The following is a 12,852-nucleotide window of genomic DNA, read 5'->3' on the forward strand; positions in this document are numbered from 1 at the left end:
ATCGTGATCTGTACCTCCCTCGGCACCTCCCCAACATGGATGGAATGACCTCACCGAGATGCACGAAAGAACTAGCATGACACCGAACCAATGAACCTTATTCAAGGAGATCCTGACGAGGACCCCGCTCCCTACTTCCGACTATGATCGATGGAGCTCCACGGGAAGAGGGAGAACCACCAGGACCCACCATATCTGGCCCATGAGATTCAACACTAGAAAAACACCGAAGAAAAGTACTACATGGAGAACCCTACTACTATGTACATGAGCCTCTCCTCTCACTAAAGAGACTCATAAGTCTAAAGTTCAAGGAAGAGAAAGGAGAGACGAAACGGATAAGTTCGATGGATGGAGGTTGTGAGTGGAATTTTTCAAATTGTTTAAGAAGCTGGCCTTTGCTTTAGAAGATTGCATATTGGCATTGTCAAACAGAATGACAGGACTCATGCTTTCCTTTGGGGGTTGACACGGGAGTGAGATTGAACTCGTCAAAGATGGTGATCTCTGTTTTTCTTGTACTGACTAATTATGGTGATCACAGGTGTAAACATCCTTAGAAGTTGACCAAGTGGCGTCACATTAACTCCTACGGTGCAACTAATTCCGGTTTAGCAGTACTACTACTTGTACGTACATGTATGAGCGGCGTCGTGTTCATACATACAAATCCTCAAGGGGTAGAATCGTAAAATTACACCGTTGTTCGTCGCTTATATAAACCTCATCAGAAACCTGCCTTCCAACAAGAATCTCAAAGCTCACTGATCACACCACTTGTCTTTACCCGAGCTAGCGATGCGCTTCCCGCCTCGTCTGTGAAAAATCCTCCCGCGATTACCCCTCGCTCCGGCGGACAGCCAGTACTGTAGCATCTCCATCGATGGACGGCAGCCTACGCACGCTGTCTCCGGCCAGCTTCACGGGGGAAGTGCGCTCCGCCGTTTCGTCTCTGCTTCTGTCCCCGGGCGGCGCCAGCGCGCTCGACACCGTCTTCTCCCACCTCCCGCCCCCGGTCACCATCCCGCCGCTCGGCTCCAGCGTCTACTACCGCCAGTGCGAGCTCCTCCGCTCCTTCGCAGCCACGCAGCCGCACCCGCAACACCAGCACCATGCCGCCGCCGCAACCTCGTCCTCCTCCTCGGCCTCGAGCTTTCCTTTTCCTGGCACGGGGCTCGACATGGGAGGAGCAGAGGCGGCGAGCTTGCGGTCGACGAAGACGTACCGCGGCGTGCGGCAGCGGCAGTGGGGCAAGTGGGTGGCGGAGATCCGGCTGCCGCAGAACCGGGTGCGCGTCTGGCTCGGCACCTACGACTCGCCCGAGACCGCCGCGCACGCCTACGACCGCGCGGCATACAGGCTCCGCGGCGAGTACGCGCGCCTCAACTTCCCCGGCGTCATGGACTGCGCCCGCGACGACGGCTGCCCCGACGCCCTCCGGCCCCTCCGCGACGCCGTCGACGCCAAGATCCAGGCCATCCGAGTCAAGATGGCCCGCAAGCGCGCCCGCGCCAGGCGTCTGCGCGAGGAGAGCAAGCAGAGCAGCCAGAGCGCAGACGCCGAGTCCGCCCAGCTTCCTCCGACTGCCGCTGCCCGCCCCGTCCTCTCGGAGAGCGCCGCGACGTCGGAGACGACAACTACGACCACGACGTCGTCGTACGGGTCGCCGGAGGGGGCGTTCTCCGCGGCTGACGCCGAGTGCTCGCTGGAGAAGATGCCGTCCTTCGACCCGGAGCTGATATGGGAGATGCTTAACTTCTAGCTGGTTGATGTAGAAATAGAGCTAGATGGAATCGAACCATGGACGGACACTGAAGCCAAACGACATGGTTGCGGTGTTCGCGAGCTCGATCATAGGATTTGTAGGTAGCAGGTGATGGATTTTTCATCTGTGAGAAACAGAGGATACAGGTAACCCATTTACAACAGCAAGGATATACTATGTAGTATGACTGTATGAGCAATAAAAATACCCAGAAAAATTGGGCGACCTACCGACTGCAATTTGTAACTGCATCTGTCGTGGATTTGCAATTCGAAGGTGCACCAGCAGCATTCTCTGTTCTTATTTGAGTTAACCATCACGTACCATTGTCTGTTCTTGTTTGAGTTGAAGGAATAATCTCAAATCAAGCACCAGGGCGTTGTTTTTTTTTTTTTTTTTTGCAAATTCGTAGAACTTTATTGATTAACCGATAGGATTACAATCACTCCGTGATTTATATCTAATCCACAGACATCTCTTCGTAATACTAGCTTTTTAGCGGGGCGAAAGCCTATTTCGAGATAGGCACCCATGTTTACTTCACGCCAAGCAAAAAACAATGCTAACACTAGTCAAAACTCTACTAATCTCCCTAACTTCTTAGCAAATAGACCTAATTTTTGAGCGGTTAGCATCATCCGCATTACATAGGTTCACACCCAATTGAGAGTCACTTTCTATGATCACTTGGTTATAGCCTTTCCCGCCGCGAGTCTAATTCCCTCTCGGATTGCCATCGTCTCCATAGTCACTGCATTCGCCACATGTTCATGGCAGAGAGCTTGCGCCATGATCAGCCTCCCCTGGTGGTCACGAACAACCAGGTCAGTGCCTTGAGACATGGTATCATCAAAGAAACTTGCATATGTATTGATCTTTATAGGACCTAGCTCGGGAGGTTTCCAACGTTCCTTGTGATTCTGAATCTTTGTTTTTCCTTTCTCGATATATTTTGGCTAGATCGAAGGTGGTCTGCAAGACCCAACGGACTGAACCAGTCATAGAACGACCCCCTTCACCATGTTTGTGTGCATTTCTTTCTTTCCACGCAGTCCAACATCCGCATACGATCATACTAATATGATCAGACGAGCGTATGGCGCCATCAACAATGTCTGACGCCCAGGACGCTGGATGTAGTATGGACACTTTAATACTAGTCTCATTTCTTAATTCATCCCAAAATAATTTTATCGACGTACAACCGAAGAGCGCGTGGTAAATTCTCTCCTCCGGCTCGCCGCAAGCTTCAAAGAACCAGGCGCTGCTCACAAGGTGACAAGGGTTAACCTTGTCAATTTCTATGATGATGAACTTAGGTTTTAAGGAAAGAGAACGATGGTGAATTAAGCAAGCGGGTCAGCCAAACTAGGTAGCTAACGAAAAAAGTATGATCAAGACCAAATGGCCGATATTGTATTATTTAAGACTATATATAAAGGCTAACCCCTTTTGCGGTCACCATAGCGATTTGAGTACTGTTCATCACATATGAACAGTGCGTTCGATGAACAGTACACACCTATGAACAGTAACTGCATGAACAGTAATTTATGCCTCTATTTTCTGCGGTAAATTTTGACGGTAATTTCACATTGATTTATCGATACGTATATTAATTTATTTTGTAGTAACTATCGATGGTTATTTTCAACGGTAATTTTCACATTCTTCAAAAGCACCTAATTATTCGACGATAATTTTGCAAAAACCTTATTTCTACGATGGACGAAAGCTAATTCTTACGTGCCAAATGAACAATGCTCTACATTAGTATTCAATTGTAAGTTTTAATAATATTTTCTTGCACAAGGCTTAAACTCCAACAACAGTTTTCCAAAGGTAATTATCTAATTATAATTTTTCAAACGTTGTGCAGTTTTTTGTTGGCAATTTTGTAACTGTATTTTTTCAACGGTAGATGAACGGTATTTTTTGACAACAATTTTTTTGACAAAAAACCTCAGCCCCAACTCTTAAGTCGACTGCAGTAATTATCCGGAGTCAATTTTGGCGCTAATTATCTAATAGTAATGTTTTAACGGTGTGCCATTTCTCGATGGCGATTTCTCAACAATATTTTCCATCGGTCCAAGAACTATAGTTTTTCTATAGGAAATTTCTCGCACAGCTCTTCAACCGCAACACTAGCTAATTATCGGTGATAATTATCCAACAGTAACTCTTCAACAGCGTGTAATTCTTCGAAACTTATTTCCCACCAATATTTGTTCAATTGTGCATGGACAATAATCTTCACCGGCAATTTTTCGACCCTAATCTTCAACAGCAGCTGCCTCTTACACAGTATCTCTAGGTTTTTCCTACAGTACAACTTTTCTTTTATGCTTCACCACTTAAAGGTAGATACACAAAGTTTCAAAACACGCTCTAAGAATTAAACGTTTTTTAACCTTCACCACGTAAAAGGTAGATACATGTTCTCCTATGGTTACTTAGAGAAGACTTTTCTGTAAACTCCACCGCTTAAATGATACATAGGCAATGGATCAAAAAACACACTTCAAAGTAGTAACCACTAACTAGTTATTCTAGGAGATTAGCACCATGGGTGTGAAATGTTCATTTAAGGTCAACCGCTTAAAAGGTAGATATGTAATGGCTCAAAAAAACTCACACCAAAGAATTTTGGGGTTCTCTTAAGTTAACTTGAGAATGATTTTATTTTAAGCTTTAGTTCTTGAAAGAGAGATATACAAGGATTCAAAAAGCACCCTTCAAAGAAATAACATCTAACTACTCACATAAATGATTATCACCACGGGCACGGCGTGGCGCCGCGCCAAACTTCCTAGTATTATTCAAGATCTAGGGTTACAGGATATCGCGAGTAGTTGAATATGTCCCCTCGGTGGATCCTCCTAAGCCTTTATATAATAGGCTAGGTCTCAGAGTCCACCTCGAGGTCTAGTCACATTGTATACGCCGGCTTGATGTCTACGGGTGCTTCTATTCTTGTAGACAGTGTTGGGCCTCCAAGAGCAGAGGTTTGTAGAACAGCAGCAAGTTTCCCTTAAGTGGATCACCCAAGGTTTATCGAACTCAGGGAGGAAGAGGTCAAAGATATCCCTCTCATGCAACCCCGCAACCACAAAGCAAGAAGTCTCTTGTGTCCCCAACACACCTAATAGGTGCACTAGTTCGGCGAAGAGATAGTGAAATACGAGTGGTATAAATAAGTATGAACAGTGGCAACGGCACCGTAAAAGTGCTTTGCCCAGGACGAGTAAACAAGCAGTAGTAACGCAAGAAAAACAAGAAACAAGCAGCGATAGCGATATTTAGGAACAAGGCCTAGGGATCATACTTTCACTAGTGGACACTCTCAACATTGATCACATAACAGAATAAATAAATAGATGCTAGACTCTACACCCTCTTGTTGGATGATGAACACCACTAACTGTGTAGGATTACACGAACCCTCAATGCCGGAGTTAACAAGCTCCACAATATTCAATGTTCATATTTAAATAACCTTAGAGTGCATGACAGATCAACACAACTAAACCAAGTACTAACATAGCATGCACACTCGTCACCTTCACACTATGTAGGAGGAATAGATCACATCAATACCATCATAGCAATAGTTAACTTCATAATCTACAAGAGATCATAATCATAGCCTACGCCAAGTACTAACACGGATGCACACACTGTCACCATTACACCGTGCAGGAGGAATAAACTACTTTAATAACATCACTAGAGTAGCACACAGATAAATTGTGATACAAAACATATTGCAATCATAAAGGGATATAAATAAGCACTTCACTATGCCATTCATAACAGTGAATAAGTATTCTGTGAAATATAGCCTAAGAGACCCACACGATGCACACACTGTCACCTTTACACACGTGGGACAAGGAGTCTCCGGAGATCACATAATTAAAACCCACTTGCCTAGCATAATGACATCTAGATTACAAGCATCATCATATGAATCTCAATCATGTAAGGCAGCTCATGAGATTATTGTATTGAAGCACATAGGAGAGAGATTAACCACATAGCTACCGGTACAGCCCCGAGCCTCGATGGAGAACTACTCCCTCCTCATGGGAGACAGCAGCGTTGATGGAGATGGCGGTGGTGTCGATGGAGGAGCCTTCCGGGGGCACTTCCCGGTCCCGGCGGCGTGCCGGAGCGGAGACTCCTGTCCCCCAGATCTTGGCTTCGCGATGGCGGCGGCTCTGGAAGGTTTCTCGTACCGTGGCTTTTCCGTATCGAAGTTTTAGGTCAGGGACCTTTATATAGGCGAAGAGGCGGAGTCGGAGGGTCGACGAGGCGGTGACACACTAGGGGGGCGCGGCCCAGGCCCTGGCCGCGCCACCCTGTCGTCTGGGGCCCACAGGGCCCTCCTCTGGCGGCTCTCGGGTGTTCTGGAAGCTTCGTGGAAAAATAGGATGCTGGGCGTTGATTTCGTCCGATTCCGAGAATATTTCCTTACTAGGATTTCTGGAACCAAAAACAGCAGAAAACAGGAACTGGCCCTTCGGCATCTCGTCAATAGGTTAGTTCCATAAAACGCATAATAATGACATATAATGTGCATAAAACATGTAGATATCATCAATAATGTGGCATGGAACATAAGAAATTATCGATACGTCGGGGACGTATCAGCATCCCCAAGCTTAGTTCCTGCTCGTCCCGAGCAGGTAAACGATAACAAAGATAATTTCTGAAGTGACATGCCATCATAAACTTGATCATACTATTGTAAGCACATGTAATGAATGCAGCGATCAAAACAATGGTAATGACATGAGTAAACAACTGAATCATAAAGCAAAGACTTTTCATGAATAGTACTTTCAAGGCAAGCATCAATAAGTCTTGCATAAGAGTTAACTCATAAAGCAATAAATCAAAGTAAAGGTATTGAAGCAACACAAAGGAAGATTAAGTTTCGGCGGTTTCTTTCAACTTGTAACATGTATATCTCATGGATATTGTCAACATAGAGTAATATAACAAGTGCAATATGCAAGTATGTAGAAATCAATGCACGGTTCACACAAGTGTTTGCTTCTTGAGATGGAGAGAGATAGGTGAACTGACTCAACATAAAAGTAAAAGAAAGGTCCTTCAAAGAGGAAAGCATCGATTGCTATATTTGTGCTAGAGCTTTTATTTTGAAAACATGAACAATTTTGTCAACGGTAGTAATAAAGCATATGTATCATGTAAATTATATCTTACAAGTTGCAAGCCTCATGCATAGTATACTAATAGTGCCCGCACCTTGTCCTAATTAGCTTGGACTACTGGATCATCGAAATACACATGTTTTAACCAAGTGTCACAAAGGGGTACCTCCATGCCGCCTGTACAAAGGTCTAAGGAGAAAGCTCTCATTTTGGATTTCTCGCTTTTGATTATTCTCAACTTAGACATCCATACCGGGACAACATGGACAACAGATAATGGACTCCTCTTTAATGCATAAGCATGTGGCAACAATTAGTGTTCTCGTATGAGATTGAGGATATATGTCCAAAACTGAAACTTCCACCATGATTCATGGCTTTAGTTAGCGGCCCAATGTTCTTCTCTAACAATATGCATGCTCCAACCATTAAGGTGGTAGATCTCTCTTACTTCAGACAAGACGGACATGCATAGCAACTCACATGATATTCAACAAAGAGTAGTTGATGGCGTCCCCAGAAACATGGTTACCGCACAACAAGCAACTTAATAAGAGATAAAGTGCATAAGTACATATTCAATACCACAATAGTTTTTAAGCTATTTGTCCCATGAGCTATATATTGCAAAGGTAAAGAATGGAAATTTTAAAGGTATCACTCAAGCAATTTACTTTGGAATGGCGGAGAAATACCATGTAGTAGGTAGGTATGGTGGACACAAATGGCATAGTGGTTGGCTCAAGGATTTTGGATGCATGAGAAGTATTCCCTCTCGATACAAGGTTTAGGCTAGCAGTGGTTATTTGAAACAAACACAAGGATGAACCGGTGCAGCAAAACTCACATAAAAGACATATTGTAAACATTATAAGACTCTACACCGTCTTCCTTGTTGTTCAAACTCTTTACTAGAAATTATCTAGACCTTAGAGAGACCAATTATGCAAACCAAATTTTAGCAAGCTCTATGTATTTCTTCATTAATGGGTGCAAAGCATATGATGCAAGAGCTTAAACATGAGCACAACAATTGCCAAGTATCACATTATCCAAGACATTTTACCAATTACTACATGTAGCATTTTCCGTTTCCAACCATATAACAATGAACGAAGCAGTTTCAACCTTCGCCATGAACATTAAAAGCTAAGAAAACATGTGTTCATACGAACCAGCAAAGCGTATCTCTCTCCCACACAAGCATTTATTCAAACAAAAACACAAACAAAAGCACATAGACGCTCCAAGTAAAGTACATAAGATGTGACCGAATAAAAATATAGTTTCAAGAGAAGGAACCTGATAATTTGTCGATGAAGAAGGGGATGCCTTGGGCATCCCCAAGCTTAGACGCTTGGGTCTTCTTAAAATATGCAGGGATGAACCACCGGGGCATCCCCAAGCTTAGACTCTTCACCCTTCTTGATCATAGTATATCATCCTCCTCTCTTGACCCTTGAAAACTTCCTCCACACCAAACTCGAAACAACTCATTAGAGGGTTAGTGCACAATAAAAATTAACATATTCAGAGGTGACACAATCATTATTAACACTTCTGGACATTGCATAAAGCTACTGGACATTAATGGATCAAAGAAATTCATCCAACATAGCAAAAGAGGCAATGCGAAATAAAAGGCAGAATCTGTCAAAACAGAACAGTCCGTAAAGATGGATTTTATCGAGGCACCAGACTCACTCAAATGAAAATGCTCAAATTGAATGAAAGTTGCGTACATATCTGAGGATCACTCACGTAAATTGGCATAATTTTCTGAGTTACCTACAGAGAATTAGACCCAGATTCTTGACAGCAAGAAATCTGTTTCTGCGCAGTAATCCAAATCTAGTATTCACTTTACTATCAAATATTTTACTTGGCACAACAAAGCACAAAAATAAGATAAGGAGAGGTTGCTACAGTAGTAAACAACTTCCAAGACTCAAATATAAAACAAAAATACTGTAGCAAAATAAACACATGGGTTATCTCCCAAGAAGTTCTTTCTTTATAGCCATTAAGATGGGCTCAGCGAGCTTTAATGATGCACTCGCAAGAAATAGTATTTGAAGCAAAAGAGAGCATCAAGAGGCAAATTCAAAACACATTTAAGTCTAACATGCTTCCTATGCATAGGAGTTTTGTAAATAAACAAGTTCATGAAGAGCAAAGTGACAAGCATAGGAAGATAAAACAAGTGTAGCTTCAAAAATTTCAGCACATAGAGAGGCATTTTAGTAACATGAAAATTTCTACAACCATATTTTCCTCTCTCATAATAACTTTCAGTAGCAACATGAGCAAACTCAACAATATAACTATCACATAAAGCATTCTTATCATGAGTCTCATGCATAAAATAATTACTACTCCCAACATAAGCATAGTCAATTTTATTAGTTGTAGTGGGAGCAAATTCAACAAAGTAGCTATCATTATTATTCTCATCAAGTGTAGGAGGCATAGTATAATCACAACAAAATTTACTCTCCATAGTAGGTGGCACCAAAAGACCACTATCATTATAATCATCATAAATAGGAGGCAAAGTATCATCAAAGTAAATTTTCTCCTCAATGCTTGGGGGACTAAAAAGATCATGCTCATCAAAACCAGCTTTCCCAAGCTTAGAACTTTCTATATCATTATCAACAATGGTGTTTAAAGCATTCATACTAATATTACTACCAGCATGCAAATAAGGTTCCATAGGTTTTTTAATTTTCGCATCAAACCATCCATGTCTTAAATCAGGAAATAGAATAAGAAGCTCATTGTTGTCCATTATGCCAAACTAGTGTAAACAAGAAATAAAAAGATGCAATTGCAGGATCTAAAGGAAATAGCTTCGAGTACTTACAACGGCGAAAATAGCTTAGTAGCCGAGATCCGGAGTGTGAGTACCTTTTACCTTTCCTCCCCGACAACGGCGCCTGTAAAATAGCTTGATGTCTACGGGTGCTTCTATTCTTGTAGACAGGTGTTGGGCCTCCAAGAGCAGAGGTTTGTAGAACAGCGAGCAAGTTTCCCTTAAGTGGATCACCCAAGGTTTATCGAACTCAGGGAGGAAGAGGTCAAAGATATCCCTCTCATGCAACCCTGCAACCACAAAGCAAGAAGTCTCTTGTGTCCCCAACACACCTAATAGGTGCACTAGTTCGGCGAAGAGATAGTGAAATACAGGTAGTATAAATAAGTATGAACAGTGGCAACGGCACCAGAAAAGTGCTTTGCCCAGGACAGTAAACAAGCAGTAGTAACGCAGCAGTAGTAACGCAGAGAAACAAGTAAACAAGCAGCGATAGCGATATTTAGGAACAATGCCTAGGGATCATACTTTCACTAGTGGACACTCTCAACATTGATCACATAACGGAATAAATAAATAGATGCTAGACTCTACACCCTCTTGTTGGATGATGAACACCACTAACCGTGTAGGATTACACGAACCCTCAATGCCGGAGTTAACAAGCTCCACAATATTCAATGTTCATATTTAAATAACCTTAGAGTGCATGACAGATCAACACAACTAAACCAAGTACTAACATAGCATGCACACTGTCACCTTCACACTATGTAGGAGGAATAGATCACATCAATACCATCATAGCAATAGTTAACTTCATAATCTACAAGAGATCATAATCATAGCCTACGCCAAGTACTAACACGGATGCACACACTGTCACCATTACACCGTGCAGGAGGAATAAACTATTTTAATAACATCACTAGAGTAGCACACAGATAAATTGTGATACAAAACACATTGCAATCATAAAGGGATATAAATAAGCACTTCACTATGCCATTCATAACAGTGAATAAGTATTCTGTGAAATATAGCCTAAGAGACCCACACGGTGCACACACTGTCACCTTTACACACGTGGGACAAGGAGTCTCCGGAGATCACATAAGTAAAACCCACTTGCCTAGCATAATGACATGTAGATTACAAGCATCATCATATGAATCTCAATCATGTAAGGCAGCTCATGAGATTATTGTATTGAAGCACATAGGAGAGAGATTAACCACATAGCTACCGGTACAGCCCCGAGCCTCGATGGAGAACTACTCCCTCCTCATGGGAGACAAGCAGCGTTGATGGAGATGGCGGTGGTGTCGATGGAGGAGCCTTCCGGGGCACTTCCCCGTCCCGGCGGCGTGCCGGAACAGAGACTCCTGTCCCCCAGATCTTGGCTTCGCGATGGCGGCGGCTCTGGAAGGTTTCTCGTACCGTGGCTTTTCCGTATCGAAGTTTTAGGTCAGTGACCTTTATATAGGTGAAGAGGCGGAGTCGGAGGGTCGACGAGGCGGTGACACACTAGGGGGGCACGGCCCAGGCCCTGGTCGCGCCACCCTGTCGTCTGGGGCCCACAGGGCCCTCCTCTGGCGGCTCTCGGGTGTTCTGGAAGCTTCGTGGAAAAATAGGATGCTGGGCGTTGATTTCGTCCGATTCCGAGAATATTTCCTTACTAGGATTTCTGGAACCAAAAACAGCAGAAAATAGGAACTGGCCCTTCGGCATCTCGTCAATAGGTTAGTTCCGGAAAACGCATAATAATGACATATAATGTGCATAAAACATGTAGATATCATCAATAATGTGGCATGGAACATAAGAAATTATCGATACGTCGGGGACGTATCACGGCTCACCCGATATGGGCCTGACTTTCCTATTTACGTACGTGTTGGGCTTTGACTTCATGTCGGTTTCTTCATGGGCCTTTGCCTATTTCTTCCTAGACTTTGCACCACGGATGGTCATATTGAGTACCCGATATGGTATACCCATGTCACAAGGTTTTGAAGACCAGATGTACAACCTTGTCTCCTTCAAGATGTGGTTCCACCATTTTTGGTGAGATAGCTCAAATCCCAAACTCTTGTGCCCCATACCTTGTTGTTGGCTCCAAGATTCGTGTGTATCTTGATGTTTGAGATTCTCTAGTATCCGCAAATTCAATTCAGCACACGGAAGCATATGCTCCTGCTACCAGTAAAAAAATATTTTGAAATGTCAAAAAATTCGAACAAAATATTTCTAACTTACGTATTGACATTCTATGCGCACATCAAGCTTTACGAAAACCCGATATATTTTATAACTTGTGTGGAAAATACAAAAAAATAAATGTCACATAGACAACCTTTTTTACACCAAAATTCTACCCAAGACACTAAAAATGTTGGTTTTCCCCGGAAGGACTTTGTGAGCGTGTAGAATTTTGAGATGTACCCATTGAACTTTTTGTCTAATTTTTTTATATTTTGATAGCGTATTTAAAATAAAATTTTAAAACCAGGAGCATATGCTCCCAAGTGCCAAAACACCACTCCCGGTTGCATCCCCATTTGATTATAGAGGAATAATATGTGGGTGTCTTTGGTTGGTGGTTTTTCCTCACAAGTCGAAAGGTTTTCCATGTAAAAAATGATTGGTGTTCATGAGTGCTGATTTGTTGTGTTTCAGTTGTTCTAAGAACTCCTTTCCTTGCCATAGACATTCTTCTGTGGTCTAAAGAGAGCTTCTCTGCCAAGGGAAAACCGTCTCTATCGTCAGGATAGAGCCATGAAGTGTCTTGTTTCCTGCATATATGTTTGATGCATGTATTTTCTTTTGATACGAGAAATGATCCATGAATTAATATATAAGTGGTGCTGCTTTTACATTGTTGTCGATGCGCATTTTCCTATCATGCTTAACATTGCGATACTCTCCAATTAAGGGATTAACATGTGCGGAAATGCTGAACGGAACCAGGTATGGACGAGGATGAAAACGTATCCAATTAGATAGCAACGCATGGCTGACAGCATATGTATTCCCATCACGTATATGTCTGTATTTGCAATATGTGACATTAGGTGTCACATTAATGG

The 12,852-nt window shown here is 42.9% G+C and overlaps 1 protein-coding gene across 1 annotated transcript; it reads left to right on the forward strand.

Moving 5' to 3' along the window:
- The first annotated feature begins 761 nt into the window (after positions 1–761).
- On the forward strand, positions 762–1,991 carry LOC124705501 (ethylene-responsive transcription factor ERF061-like). The gene has a single exon (XM_047237207.1). The coding sequence runs from the start codon at positions 884–886 to the stop codon at positions 1,760–1,762; it is 879 nt and encodes a 292-aa protein (XP_047093163.1). The 5' UTR covers positions 762–883; the 3' UTR covers positions 1,763–1,991.
- Positions 1,992–12,852: the final 10,861 nt, after the last annotated feature.

The sequence above is a fragment of the Lolium rigidum genome, chromosome 4, assembly GCF_022539505.1.
Source record: "Lolium rigidum isolate FL_2022 chromosome 4, APGP_CSIRO_Lrig_0.1, whole genome shotgun sequence".
NCBI lineage: Eukaryota > Viridiplantae > Streptophyta > Magnoliopsida > Poales > Poaceae > Lolium > Lolium rigidum.

Excerpts from the sequence above, each read along its gene's own strand:
- LOC124705501 (XM_047237207.1), top strand. The coding sequence starts at position 884 with ATGGACGGCAGCCTACGCACGCTGTCTCCGGCCAGCTTCACGGGGGAA.